The following is a 15,605-nucleotide window of genomic DNA, read 5'->3' on the forward strand; positions in this document are numbered from 1 at the left end:
GGATTTCAAACTTCTATTTTGTTTCCTTCCTATATAATCAAATAAGTCTTTCTGATCTAATACTAGCTGTAGTTAAGGAGGAAGCCCTGCTTAATATTTGTTAAGTGTTATGTAACTATGTGTAGTAGCAGTTAAGGTATATTGATGTATAGACTTGTTCCAAAGGAAAGAAAAATCTGTTTTCTGTTTTTTAGATTTAAATTATGAATGTTAAGATGTTAATCTACACCGGGATTTATGTACGTGCCAGGATTCATTCTTTTCTGTTGAAATGTCTGATTACTCATGCATTGCTACTGCTTTTAATTTATGAGATAATAAATCAGCCACCAATCAGATTAATTTAAGCACAAGTAAAGAATAGAAAATGCATACCGTTGGATATGTTTTTCTGAAGAATATATTCTGCAGCATTTATCATTTCTGAAGAGTTAAGCTATAATTTTCTTTCTTAAAATGTTGTTTCCTTCGGGGAACAAAGTTTTCAAGAAAAGTGGTCATGGCACACAAGAATTCCTTACCGACCTGCCAATTGTACTTTGGGTTATCATCACGATTTTAAAGGATGGTGCACTTATTTCCTATTAATACTGTATGTTTTTCTAGAAGAGCGCAACACCAGGTAAAAGTAAATGTCATGCCTTAACATTTGGAAAAGGTCATTTGAAGGTATCCCTTATTTTCTAGGAACCTCTGATAGTGTACGGCAGACTTGGGAAGAAACCTCTTCCCCGCTTCCCACAACTTCTCTGAGTTCTATAATAAGGACGCCGAGGTGCTACCACATTTCTTCCTTGAATGAAAACGCCGCCAAGCGCTTGTGCAGGCGATATTCTCAAAAACTGATACAGCATACCACCTGCCAGCTACTGAGAACCTATCCGGCAGCAACCCGCATCGACTCCTCCAACCCTCATCCCCTTCTATTCTGGCTCCATGGAGTACAGCTAGTGGCACTGAACTACCAGACGGATGGTATGGGCTCTCCGATTCTTCCTAGATTCGTGCTGAAGTGTCTTTCTGGGCTTGCACGACTGTACAGGCAGTCCTCAACTTACGAACACCGTTGAACCCAAAATTTCTGTTGTTAAGCGAGGTGTTTTGTTAAGTGGGTTTTGCCCCACAGTACGACCTTTCTTGCCTCAGCTGTTAAGAGAATGACTGCAGCTGATAACTTAGTAACCCAATTTGTTAAATCAGAGGTCTCCAACCCCTGGGCTGCGGACCGGTAGCGGGCCGTGGCATGCCGGCAACCGGTCCACAGAAACAAGCAAAGCTCCATCCGTGGGATGCAGGCAGCATACAAAACCATGCCCCCTCCGGTCCGTGGAAAAACTTCTCTCCACGGAACCGGTCCCTGGTTCCCCAAAGGTTGGGGACTTCTGTGTTAAGGGATTGTGGCTTCCCCATTGACTTTGCTTATCAGAAGGTCACAAAAGGTGATCACATGACACTGCAACGGTCATAAATACGAACCAGCATGCCAAGCCATCTGAATTCTGATCCCACGACCATGGGGATGCTGCAGAGGTGGAAAATGGTTATTAAGTCACTTTTCTTCAGTGCAGTTCTAACTTTGAACGGTCACCAAATGAGCTGTTGTTAAGTCAAGGACTGCCTGTACTGTGTAGTTAAAAGAAAAACCATCAAGTTCAATGAAAGAAAGAAAAAAGTGGTTTCACAGATTCCTCTTCTGCCAGCTTGTGAGATTATATTCCTTGCACTGTAAGCCCAATGCACTTTTCCATAAGTCTGCCACAAATGCTTTCTGAAGCTGGCTATTGCTAGCTCAGTGCTAAATGAGAGTGGGGAGGCAGGAAGCATGGAGGGCAGCCAAAGTATCCAATGGAAAAATACACCACTAAAGAAACAACTTAAGATGTGTGTTCTATGCCCAGGATGGGTGGGGGAGTTCAGTTTCCATATTTGCAATGTTAGCACGGTGACATTTATGAGAAAAACATATTTCTGTATCATCACTCAACAGAGAAATGTATGTAAGAATCCTGTGTGTTTGCACCAAACAAATCCTTTTGACTTTGCAAAAATATATTCCATAGAATAGCTATTACTGCTTTTACATACCATCAGTTTTATCTTGCACGTTATTAAAGAAGAATCTTGGTAAAATGAGTGTTAGAAGTGGCTTTTGATTGAGAGGTTTTGCAATTTTGCATGCAAACTGGTGGGAAGGCTAGGATAATCAAGGCACTGTGCAGATTAGCACTTCCTAAATAAATTCTTCTAATTCTGCCAAACATTTTTAAGGTGAAGTATTGATATTGGTTTGTAAAGATTAGTTAAATAATTGCTTTCACCTGTACAAATCTGTTTATATTCTAAATCAGCATTTCATTTCTCTTCTTAGCTTTGCTTTTGTTTAAGTGTTCTTATATGCTACTTGATGGTTGAACCTTAAGGGAGCTTTTAAGATTTTAGCAATACAAAGCAAAATAAAAATCATAATTTTTATACAGATGTACATATAGTGTAGAGCAGACATGTCAAACACAAGGCCCAGGGGCCAGATCCGGCCCACGAAGCCATCCTGGAAACAGTGAGGGAACGGCCCCCACTGCCTTGGCCCTGGCCCAGAAACCCTCCTTCTGCCAGAGACCCTCAGATCTGTCCCACTCCTGCCCAGGCCTCCATAGGCACCTTTGATGCGAACGATGTAGAGCTGGCCATGCCCACCCAGTAGGCCATACACACTCTAACCACGCCCACCCAGTAGGCCACGCCCACCCTGGCCATACCCACCTGGCCCCCTGAGGGCAACCGCAATGCTGATGCGGCCCTCAATGAAATTGAGTTTGACACCCCTGGTGTAGCGTTTCCAGACTTCTTACACTATTGTATGTTTTATGACAGTCTTAAATCTTCAGATTATGCTTGAGTTCAAACCAAATTAAATTTTGAAGAAAAATCAGCTTTGAGAAAGTTGTCATAAGCTAACTTTTGTTATTTTTCTTTCTTCAAGAAGGAATTCTACCATAAACATTATAATCATTTTTTTTAAATAATGGACCTATGAATGGATCTGTAATAAAATTTATGGAGCCATTAAAGAAGTATATAACATACACGCTTTCTAAATAGATTAATAAAATCTATTGTTTTTAATTTTAATTTTATGTATTACAGTATGTATCTACGCATGAACGTATGTATATAGGTTAAATGTGTGGTCACATTGGAAGGAATCGAGATTAATGTGCATATTTTACCATTGCAATTTTGCAGAAATATTTTTCTGATCTGTTTTTAATATGCTTTATTTGGAAAGCTAGGTATAGTAATTTGTAACATTTTGCATGCTGTATCCTTAGATCTCCCCCTGCATTTGAATGCAGCAATGTTCGAAGCCAACGGAGGCTGTGGATATGTTCTGAAGCCACCTGTTTATTGGAATAAGAACTGCCCCAAATATCAGCAATTTTGTCCTTTAGAACGAGATTTTGACAATATAGAACCGGCAATTTATTCACTAACAGTAAGTGCACCCTGTTTGAAGGTCAAAAGCAACCAATCAATGCTCCCGTACAATTGAGTGTAGGAGGAAATGGTGTCATAAAACATATATATATATATATATATATATATATATATATATATATATATATATATATATATATATATATATATATATATATATATATGTTTAAGTATTTGTCAAGGTTTTTTGAATGGACCTTGCTAATTAACTCTTTCATTCCTGTTTTGGCACGGCTCAGCCTCCCAAATTCTTTATTAGCAATTTGAATAATTTGCATATATATATATATATATATATATATATATATATATATATATATATATATATATACCATTTACAGACCAATTTTGTTTGTGTGTGTGTGTATTTGATGGTGGAGGCATTGGATCTTTGGCCTCCTGGCTGCAGCAATTTTCCACTTGGGTGTTTTCCCAGAAGCAGATACTGTTCTACGGATCAGAATAAGCTAGCAGTAAATAACAAGACTGTTATTATAGTTGTGTTTATGTATTTATATGTTTCTGCTTCCTCTTAATGATTCTTTAAAATCGAGCTTTAATCATTGTAGGCATTTTGTTTTGTTTGTTTGGAAATTCCTAAACTCTTCAGTTTGCGAATAAAAAAAAAAGTATGAAAATCACTTGTTATCAACTTCCATTATTATTATTTTTTAATGTGTCAGATTGTGTCCGGACAAAATGTTTGTCCCAGCAACAGCGCAGGAAGCCCATGCATTGAACTTGATGTGCTTGGGATGCCTCTGGATAGCTGTCATTTCCGCACCAAACCGATTCATCGCAATACTCTAAATCCCATGTGGAATGAACAGTTCCTTTTCCGGATTCACTTTGAGGATCTAGTATTCCTTCGTTTTGCCGTCGTGGAAAACAATTCCTCAACTGTGATGGCTCAGAGAATAATTCCTCTGAAAGCTTTAAAAAGAGGTAAGGTAATGCTTGAATGCAAAGCCCAGACTAGGTTGTCTAATAGTTGTTGCTTTAATGGTGAAGAAGAAAATGCATGCAGGTATTACCAGCTCGGCTCTTACTCTCTTTACATACCCTGCTGAGATATTTTATTAAAAATAAGTGACGTGCCTTCAGCATTTTCCTACCTTACAATTCTACTTGTAGGGAAAATAATGTTTGGTCACAAATTCAGATTGTTGTTAACACTAAAAATGATGCTGCAGCATACGCAGATTTTATTTCATGCAACTAATGCCTTATGAGAGAGATACAGTATAAATAGCAATATCTCTCGATGCCTGAGAAATGGCTTTTGATTTGGAATTCGTGTGTATTCTTTCCACATAAAATATAAAGTTTTTTTTAAACTTATCTAATTTATAAGATTTAAGTGCTAGGGTAAGTCTTTGGTTCAGTCCTGACTGCACAACTGCCTCTATTACATATTAAGAAGAAGAATAGAATAGAGCTGGAAGGGACCGTGGACGTAACAAAGAATGAGGATATTTAGCTATTCAGAGATTAATTGTTTAGAAGATGTTCAATTTCAGAAGACCACTGATGTGGTGGGAATTCTTAGACTGCAAAAGAGTTTCTTCCTTTCCAATATGTACACCAATTAGTCTGTGTGCATGTTTCACAACATGCTGACCCTCTTAATTGTACTTGAAATAGCCTATTTCCAAAATATCCTAACAATTAATTCCAAAATATCTTAACAGATGCTACCTGTCATCACTCAACTCTGTTTTTGAGGAACTTACCCAGCATAGTTCACAGTATTTGTGCAGTATTTAGCCATTTATGCTCTACAAGTGAATAGGCAACTTAACTTCATGGGCAGCCATTGATGCCACTCTGAATTTCTTTATTTGTCTTTGATAAGAGAATACTCTTTTTATAATGAATCTTTTTCAAGACGAGCTCTTTGAAAAACAACTTGGATAGAGTAGAGGACATTAGTTGTTTTTTCGTTTACCTGATTGTGATATGAGCAGTGTATATTTAAGAATACACTCTATTTCATTGTTTTTTACCTGCAATTTCCAATTATAAATTCTTTAAGGTTACAGACATCTCCAATTACGAAACCTGCACAATGAAGCATTAGAAATCTCCAGTTTGTTTATTAACAGCCGAAGAATGGAAGAAAATTCTTGTTTGAATGCTGTACCTACTTCTTGGGTAATTAACTAAAATATATTTAGCACTATATTTCTAGTAGACAATTAAATTTATGATGCTCAATCTATTCCTATACAACCAACAGAATAGCCTTGGCACCTAAGGATCTTTCTTTCTTTCTTTCTTTCTTTCTTTCTTTCTTTCTTTCTTTCTTTCTTTCTTTCTTTCTTTCTTTCTTTCTTTCTTCTTGCCAAAGCTAATTGTAATTGTCTACTAATAACATTCACACAAACTGTATTTCCATTATACATACTGTGGCTTTTAACCTGTTTGAATATCAGCTACCAACACCAGAGGTTCATTAACCTTTTATCAGCCTTTCTAATGTTGCAACTATATCAGACAACACTGGATCATAAAATTCTATGATGTGCCTTGAATTAGTAGTTTGATTCCATAAATGATTTTTTGCTTAGGAGATAGAATGTGACCATATTATGATTCTATATATAATTCTTCTGTGTGACTTGCTGAATAACTGGGCTAAACTCTGGGTATATAAAGTGTATTTCTTTTAATTTTATTGCTTTTTTGGAAAAGTAAAGTTAGAGATAGAGGTCACCCAATGTTAAGTAGGCTTAATTCTGACTTTTCAGCTTGAGAGATAAGCACTTGCTTACAATCTAATAATCTGATTAATTCTTAACTTCTGTTTTGACCATTCCTTATTTCATATAAAACTATAGCAACTATAGTTTATTTTTTTCTAGTGTTTATATATTGTTAAACAGGCAATTGTATTTCTCCAGTTCCCTAAGCCTTACCCAATTCCTCATATGACAAATTATTGAGTTTTTACTTATTTGAATTAATTCAGTTAATTTAGTCTTTCTGACTATTCTTTATCCTTGCTTATTTTTAATAATGTTGAATCATAGCTTACTTTATCATGAATTCTGACTCACATGACCAACATGCCATGGGTTTGCTCGCCACAGAACAATTCAATGACTCATTTTTTTTCAGTCACATTTCATTGTGTCCCTCCTTTGGCATCATTTTTTAATGATTCTATTCCTTCATTTCTTCAGTATTAGTGTAACTCTTGTCCCACGGTGAAGTGTCTTGTGGAGAGTTGTCCGTGGCAAGTTGTCCCACTGAGACCCATTCTTGAGTCTCTCTTTCTCTGCATTGTACCTAGAATTTGCCTAGAGAAATCTGTCCTGATGTATGAATTGGGCTTTATGAAATTAGAATGTGCTATTAAGCAGTGTCTAGCACTGATATTAGTTGAGTGCAATGTGTTACCATATACAGAAGCAGGTTCTGTTTCAGCTTTGCTGGCTGAGGAATTCTGGGAGTTGAAGTCTACAAGCCTTAATGTTGCCCAGGTTGAGGACCCCTGATATAGGGTGTCCTGTATAGGGGGTTGGATTAGATGATCTCCAAGATCCTTTCCAGCTCTATTATGATTGATGCGTGTATTTGGTGCGTGTATTTTGGACAGCAATTCAGCACAACAGAATGCAGAGCAGCTGCAGTGTACAGAGTCACCATACATGGCGTTCCAGGTCCAGAACCGTTCACAATTTTTCCTGTAAGGCAAGGAACTACAGTAGCTCAGCTTTTGCATGAAGTAAGTTTTGCACGAAATAAGTAAGTCACTTGAATTCTTAAAATATGAAGAGGCACGTAGCCAATACCACAGACAATTCTCAACCGTCATTCGTTCCAAGGACCATTTGAAGTTATGATGGTGCTGAACAAATGGTGGTTATGACAGGCGTTGGAGTTCTGCTCTTTCATCTGTATGCTGGTTTGAGCAACAAACCCCCCCTCCCCCCCGAAAAAAGGTTGATTTGATTTCTTTCGCTTGTTCTACTCATTATGCACTCAAGCCCTGCACAGTGATTCGTTGTCTTCACAGTAGTGGAAAAAAATGTGACAATTTCTTTGGCAAAAATCCTTAGTATAACTGAAAACCCCCAAGAGTCTTCTTTGATTGCCTTGAATTGTTAATTGTCAATGTAACAATTCATCCCCCCCACCCCGTTCCCAGAACAGCATTGAGCTTATGAGGCCAAAATAAATGCTGAAGTTTGTTTTGTCCTCTCTAGTAATTGTGAAGAAATTGCATTTGCACTGATGAAATTAAGTTGAACATGTTACACATGTATGCAGTTGTCCTCCTTCTCTCTTCCCTAGTCACATCCTCCAATCTCCAGTCAGAAAATGGTTTTTGCATATATTCTTTTTTCCTCTCTCTCCCTCTTTACTATCTTGACATAGAGAAATGTTCAGCCAGACGTTCATTAGATAAAAATGAACCTGGAACACATCATGGCCAATAATTATCTTCAAACTCAATTTCATAGAGCTGACATGTTGCAGTTGTCTGGTGAATGAGGAAAAATATAAATTGAATAAATTTATAATCAATTAAATAGGCTTCAGCCAGACCTTTTCCTGCCTACCCCTTCGCTCATTGGAACTGCAGTCGTTGTAATCAGTCGTCTGAATCAGATAAATCATAGAACTCTAAAATGAAGCATCTTTGGGGGGGGGGAACCATCACTGCCTATACTACAGGGATGCCAAAAAGGTTTTGTGAACGTTTAATTGTCAATTATTCTGTGATACTAAAAAGTGATGCAAGCTTTTAAGGCAGGGGTCTTCAAACGTGGCCCTTTTATGACTTGTGGACTTCAACTCCCAAAATTCCTCAACCAGGCACACTGGCTGAGGAATTCTGGGATTTGAAGTCCACAAGTCATAAAAGGGCCAGGTTTGAAGAATCCTGTTTTAGGGCAACAGAAAGACTGAGAGATCCTATAGGGGGGAAAAAACTGGTGGTGATGGCAGCAATATAATTCTTTGAATCCCTAAAGTGTGCTTGTAGGATACGTTTTTGGTGTGAGAAATGAGTTGTCCCTCACAGCCAGACAAATCGGCTTCATTGTAGGACTTTGGCTTGTCATGTATTTTTCCATCTGGAGCCAAAGCTAAAAGTGCCAAATTCATAAGTCGAAAATCCTTCAATTGATTGGGAGATTGCTCTTCCATTCTATTATCTTGGGATGCTGAATAAATATTTTGGCAAAAGACGGACTGAACAAAACACAGGATCCAAAAGCATTTGCCTCTTAAAATAATCAGTTGTATTACATCGTACAAAACTCTACGAAAGACCCTCTGAGTAATTCATTAATACGTATTCGTGTACAGGAGGTTATTTAGTATTGAACTTTCATTCCTTTGCCATTTTAATTATCCCCTTGGTTCTGTTTTAGATTTTGGCTAATGCGAATGGCATTGGAAACTATCCCACTGACTATTTTTTGATGGAGGAGAAATGCTTCATATCTAAAGACAGAAATGAGCACAGGAAGCCACCGTTCCAGAGGGTACTTGGCCCTGAGGAAGAGCTTGTCCAGCTCTTGAACAGCTGGTTCCCAGAGGAAGGCTACGTTGGAAGAATTATCTTTAAAATGCGTGAGGAAGTGAGTCTGTTTGCCTTGACATCTATTGCTGATAGTATTGGGGAACTGGGGGAGTGACAAAAACAGCATGTGTGGCTGGCTGGAAATTATTCTTGGCATTTGTACAGAAGATTCCAGCCTTATAAAGAAGCTGGATTGTTATGCACTCTTAATGAAAGCACTTAAATGAAATATGCAAAGTTGTTCGGAAGATGTTATTTTGCATTCTAAGATTCTTTTTTTCTGCCCTGGAGATGTGCATTACGGCATGGAATAAAAGCTAAAAGCATTTTTCCCCCTGTGATCTGAGCCTTTCCAGTTATTTAAAAACATCCCATGATGATACATAAGGTAAAGGTAAAGGTTCCCCCGCACATGCGTGCTAGTCGTTTCCGACTCTAGGGGCCGGTGCTCATCTCTGTTTCAAAGCCAAAGAGCCAGAGTTTGTCCGAGAACGTCTCCGTGGTCATGTGGCCCGCATGACTAGACGCCAAAGGCGCACGGAACGCTGTTACCTTCCCACCGTGGTGGTCCCTATTTTTCTACTTGCATTTTTTACGTGCTTTCGAACTGCTAGGTTGGCAGAAGCTGGGACGAGTAACAGGCACTCACTCTGCTACGCGGCACTCGGGATTCTACCCGCCAAACTGCCGACCATCTGATCGACAAGCTCAGCGTCCTAACCCACTGAGCCACCATGTCCCTTAGGTTATGTTGATACATAATTGGTCATAATTGGTTGATACATAATTGAAGAGAGAAGTATACTCCCAAATTTCCTTTTAATCTTATAGTAATCTCAGTAGGGACATGGTTGGTTCTGCAGTTTTACTTTCTATTTTAATATATGCCTTGGATACTTGTTTTGTAATTACTGCTTATATTTAATTATTGCAGTTGGCAATTGGGTATGCAGACTCATAGTCTTCACTGTGTATTAGGATATAAGATGCCTTTTGGGGGGGGGGGGTTAGGGTATCTTTGGTGCTTTCTGAGCTTGATTGTTTTCTTGCAGACATTTCATTACCCAAACTAGGTAACATCATCAGTGCTGGCCTATCTCATCACTTGCACTGATGATGTTACCTAGTTTGGGTAATGAAATGTCTGCAAAAAAACAGCCAAGCTCAAAGAGCACCAAGGACCCCCCTCATAAAGAAGGGAGAAGAGATTTGAGGGAGCAACTTCTGTGGTTCTTGAGTGATATGGCTCTACTTTGAAAACCTAGATGCTCTTTAATATTTAAAATATTTTTTTTCTAGAGTTTAAATACAAGGAATCTCTGTCAGGAGGAAAAATACGATGCCCTCGCAGTCTCTGAAGATGATAGTTTCTTTGTTCAAGTTCATGATGTTTCCCCTGAGCAACCTCGGACAGTCATCAAGGCTCCTTGCTTCAGCACAGCCCAGGATGTAATCCAGCAGGTAGAACCAATTGTTTTGCTCCTAGTGCCTAGCTAAGTTTCACACTGGTGCTCAGCGGAAGCATAGAATATCATTCAAAGGCATGTATAATGGGTACTATGGAAGTGTCTAATTCAGATCACCAGGGTACAATTGGTTGAGTGTTGACCTTGCTCCATGGGGATAGTATGTTGGAAGGACCTTGGAAGATTGGACCAAAAAATGCTGGCAAGAAAATGGTTAGATTAGAGGCAACACAGTTCGCAGCTAGAGGATGGGTGAGGCAAGAGGCTCAGAAGAGTATCTCAGGTTGTAAGGGAGATGGGGGCAGGTTTGTACTTTCAGACATGCATGATTCTGTCCAGGAAGCTTTACAACATAGTAGAAATAACTCATCTGTGTGAGTCCAATCTGGTTTACCTGGTAAGACCGACACTCATAAATTGAAGGAAGCTTATTGGCTTCCAACTTGTTTTCTTTTACAGACTTTATGCAAAGCCAAATACTCCTACAGTATTTTGAACAATCCTAACCCAAGTGATTACGTCCTTTTGGAAGAAGTAACAAAAGAGCCAGCAAACAAGAAATCTTCCACACCCAAAACATGTCAGAGGATCCTTTTGGACCAGGAATGTGTGTTTCAGGCTCAGAACAAATGGAAAGGAGCTGGTAAATTTATTCTTAAACTTAAGGAACAAGTCCAAGTAAGTAAATTATGAAAGAGATCAAAGTTTGGATTTTAGGTAATAGTAAATAAAACAATGTACAGCTCTGAAAATGTTTTGCTGTTTCACAGTTATGCACCATTAGAAATTAAATTAGAAGAAACCCAACACATAATACCTATCTGAAAGTAAAATTGGCAGACACACGTATTTCTTCACTTCTTTTTAAATTAACTGTTTTTAATCTTTGGATAATTAATAGGTATGAATTAGGTTCATTATGCATCTTACAGAAAGCTTTATTAGAGAAAGAGAAAGGAGGAAATTATTTAGCTTCATATTGTTATTAATAATAATATAATGAGTCATGTTCTTCATAAAGGTATTTTTTCTCCAATATTTATGTATATAAATCACAGTTGACCATTTCTTTTGAGATCCTTCTTTCTTTCCTTTTTTCTTCTGGGCAGGCAGGCCGAGATGATAAAAGAAAAGGCATTTCCTTTGCTAATGAATTTAAGAAATTAACAAAGTCAAGTAAGCAGTACAGAGGCTTTATAACTCCACCTCTACAAAGTACTCCAGAAGGTCTTCAGAATAAAGATGACAAGACCACTTGCCATTTGACCTTTAGTGATACTGTGGAATAACTTAACAGCTTTCAATTCAGGTAGGGCGCCGTCATTGTCTAAATATTAAATAAAAACTTGTTCTTTAGTTTAAAAAAAGGTTCTCCGCACAGGTGGGAGTTTTCAGCTTCACAGTCTCAGAGACATAATGCAGGAAGAAAAATGATTGGACAGCAAGGAAAAAGAAAGCAAGTCCAGAGATTAGGTGTGAGTTGAAGGAGGACCGAAGGCAGCTGGTGTTTTAGAGAACTAATACAGTAGCTTAATTTTCTATGCTTCTGAACTATTTTTTATTTCATGGACAGGCTGTTTAATTCAGGCATGCTTCATGAAGTACGGGAAATTTGATGTGGTGGGAGAATTTAACTTTTCTGTCTAGGCTTGGAAGCTATTAAGAGCGTTGAAGGAATTTTCATTTAAGGATGTCTTTATTTACTATCAATGACATCCTAAAGATGAACACAGAAATTGCATAAATATTGGTGAGCTTTGTCTGCATAATGTAATAAATCCCTGTAGACTTAAGACAGAGTTCCCCAACCTTTCAGCCCGGAGCTGGGGGAGGGGGGGGAAAGAAGGGGTAGTTTTTATAGAACACCCGTTGCTCGCACGAGTGGGGCCGTGAGCGCTTGCATGAGTGGGCTGCGAACACCCACAATGTTTGCACGAATGAGGCCATGAACGCTTGCGACACTTATGCAATTGGGGCTGTGAATGCCCACGATGCTGTCATGAGTGGGGCCGTGGATGTCCATGCTTGCGGCGACACTCGTGTGAGTGGGGTAAGTGTGTGCGCGCGTACACACACACACACATACACACACACAGAGAGAGGCCAGCCACTCATGCAGTCCAGTGGCTGATAGGCCGTGGCCCAGTAATGGGCCATTACCCACAGGTTGAGGACCCCTGGACTAAGAGACCTACAAAGAACTGTACTGAACTATAATGCGCTTCTATTGTGTGTTTCCATTACTACCAATTTGGTTTATTGCTCTAATAAAAGATAGCAGGAAAAACAAAACCAACAGATTATTCTTTCCACTGAGTTAAATTTAGGATTCCCTTGACATGGTAGTTTCTCATGCTCTCAATCAGTGCCCCCAAAACATCTTTCCCAGAAATCTAGGATAAAGAACATAATAGATTCAAGAGATCTTCCCTTTTGCAGGAGACAAGTGTGACTTGTTAGCACACAAAGCAGATCATATTTTCACAGGCCTTTGTTAGTGCATGTGATGTCACTCTTGATTGAAAAGTTCTCTCCTAAATAGAAATACTAATTTAGTGACCCCACCACCACCACCACAAAGCTGGAAAGGAACAGTATAGGAGTCGAGGTTTAAAAGAAATTGAGTAGCACATCAGCTTCAGAACATGTCAGCTGTTTTTTTTCTTTCCTGATTCCAAGGTATTATAAATACAAGAGACCACAGCCACAGTGAAGATGAGGAGATACAAAAACGAATTCTTCAGCCTCCCATTTGGGCAGTCCTTTTTTCTGTTACTGGAATATGTCTCTGAAAGAGAGGGGGGGGGGAAACCTTTGGGGAATGGAAAAAATCAGCTGTGAGGTCCTGGAAGGGCCCGCTGAGGTTGATTGGCAATGCAGGTGTGATGGACATGAGAGGCTGATGGATTTCTGCAAAGGAAAAGTTGTGACTTTGAGCTTCGAAAGAATCCTGTGGAAGAATTTGGAAAGAGTTTTCTTCTTCAAAATCAACACCCTGGGTTTGGGGGAGAACAAAGCGTGCACCTTATGTGGTCCCTTGAAAACAGAAGCCTGTTTTTTGGAATAGAAGATTTTAATAAGTATCTTAAGGGAAAATAAAAGGTTTATAATGTTTCATAGTTTGTTGCGTAACTGTAATGCACCTTTAAGAATTCCTTTTCACACTCATAACGATGAAAAGGCGGATGTATGTAATACATTGCAATTCACAATTTTTAGTAGAGTCTTGTGAGTATATCATTTGTCTTAATGTCAGTGTACAATAGATGGTATATATATTGATTAGAAGAGAATTTTTTCAGGTAATGTATCTTAGTTTCCCTGTTTTGAAATACAGTAATTTATTTTAATATTTTAAAGTATGTGACACTGTAATATATTTATCATGTCTTGCTTTAGACAGTTTTACCTATCTTTATAGAAAGTGTTACTTATTTCTCAATTTAAAGCGGTAAATGTTTAATTTTAATGAAAAAGTACATTCATACATCTGTATGTTGACTATCTCAGTAAGTAATATTAAAAAATATTTTGAGAAAAAACCATTTATGTAAAGATTTTATTTTTCCTGGATTTTTCAGCACACTACACAAGACCCAAGTAAAATGTATACTTTTTGTACTTACACATGTTCTGCATAGTAGAAAGTATTTAAAGTAGTATTTAAATCTACAAGGCCAGGAAGTTAGAAGAAACAAGGCCATTAACTCAAAGAGAGTTCTAAGATGGCGGTGCCTGGATCGGCTGCGGCTGCATTGGCTCTCGAAGGCAGCAAGATCTGACTGCTGGCCCAGTGACGGATTCTATTGCAAATCAGGGCTGTTTCCGAAGGAGGCAGAGGAGGAGAGGTCCCGAGGCTTATGGAGCGAAGGAACTGGATGAAGCTGTTGGCAGGCGCAGAGGATGGGAGAGAAGCTTTTGGAGGAGTTGTTATTGGTGGCAACGTGCTCCAGGGGCAAAAAGAATCAAGGCCTCTTTAAGGAAAAGGTGGAAGAGACAGGATCAGAAAAAGAAAAGTAGGCAAGGTTGTCGTGGAGGAATACAAGCTAATTTGAGGGCTAATCCACATGGAGCTCCATTCCCATCTGTCCTGTTTGCCATCATTCGCTCCCTAGAGACTAAAATGGAAGATCTGTAACTTGAGCTGACCACGAACCAGGAGTGTATATCAGAGTTGGTGACCCTTTGAGAGCTGTATGCAACAAAATTTCATTTTGATGTATGCCGATTGGTGTACATTCACAGTGATAATAAAGTTGTTGTTGTTAAAGGAGAAAAAAACCTCCCATTTAAGTAGAATGTATGGACTGGTTGATATAAAACTTGGGGCTTCTTCTTGCCTAAAAGCCTTGTAAAATAATTACCTAATTTTTTTATAAAATCACAGTTTTTTGAATTTATTTTATAAAACTGCTAGCGTTTATTAGATATTTTCCTTTTGCCTATATATTATAACTATCCAAAATTAATAGGGCGTTTACAGTAGGGTTTTACAGGCCAAGCGGTTCTCCAGTGTAGGCAGGGATATGAATGCCCATCTCCCCTTCATCTCCTTAATGTAGCGCTGATTTAGATCAGGAAGAGGCAGGAGCTACCATATGCTGTAGCTTGGTTTATCCCCCCACCCCCTTTTTTATTATTTTGAATCTGAAATTTTGTGCCACCTGATAGAAAACAGATTAAAAGTGGTAGCAAATGTGCTTTACAGTTTAGAGCCCTAACAATTCTAAAGGCTGCAATGGCATATTCGCTACTCGGGTTTCGTTTCCTTTGTGCTTAACCAGGTTTAATTTTAAAAAAACACACAACTTGTCTAGGATTGCAGTGTAAACCTGTCAAAATAGGCTATGTGAAGCTTTGAGCAACACAGTACACCTGCAGTTCGACAGATTGAAGTTGGATGAATAAACCAAGAACTGAGCCTGTTTGCTTAACTGGAGTTAAAAGGACGCAAAATACTACCCAACAACAATTTGTACCTGAATGGAATGTAAAGTTATAATCAGATTGGACATGCTACAAAGCTTTTTTCTTCTTCTCATGTTTGCAAAACGTATTGTTCACCCCTGGGACAAAAAGACTTCTAAAGACTTCTACGGGTCAATGAA

The 15,605-nt window shown here is 38.6% G+C and overlaps 1 protein-coding gene across 1 annotated transcript in view; it reads left to right on the forward strand.

Annotated features, from left to right (window-relative positions):
* PLCE1 (phospholipase C epsilon 1) overlaps nucleotides 1–13,983 on the forward strand; it is a 132,445-nt gene extending 118,462 nt beyond the window's left edge. Inside the window, exons 23-32 of the mRNA XM_083364144.1 lie at nucleotides 688–975; nucleotides 3,330–3,493; nucleotides 4,179–4,440; nucleotides 5,531–5,649; nucleotides 7,097–7,225; nucleotides 8,880–9,089; nucleotides 10,331–10,492; nucleotides 10,957–11,175; nucleotides 11,607–11,806; nucleotides 13,177–13,983. Of these exons, the coding sequence (XP_083220270.1) occupies nucleotides 688–975; nucleotides 3,330–3,493; nucleotides 4,179–4,440; nucleotides 5,531–5,649; nucleotides 7,097–7,225; nucleotides 8,880–9,089; nucleotides 10,331–10,492; nucleotides 10,957–11,175; nucleotides 11,607–11,786 (1,733 nt within the window). The 3' untranslated portion in view covers nucleotides 11,787–11,806; nucleotides 13,177–13,983. The remainder of the gene's footprint in view (nucleotides 1–687; nucleotides 976–3,329; nucleotides 3,494–4,178; nucleotides 4,441–5,530; nucleotides 5,650–7,096; nucleotides 7,226–8,879; nucleotides 9,090–10,330; nucleotides 10,493–10,956; nucleotides 11,176–11,606; nucleotides 11,807–13,176) is intronic.
* Nucleotides 13,984–15,605: the final 1,622 nt, after the last annotated feature.

Source organism: Vipera ursinii (genome assembly GCF_947247035.1).
Source record: "Vipera ursinii genome assembly, chromosome: 5".
In the NCBI taxonomy this organism is placed as follows: domain Eukaryota; kingdom Metazoa; phylum Chordata; class Lepidosauria; order Squamata; family Viperidae; genus Vipera; species Vipera ursinii.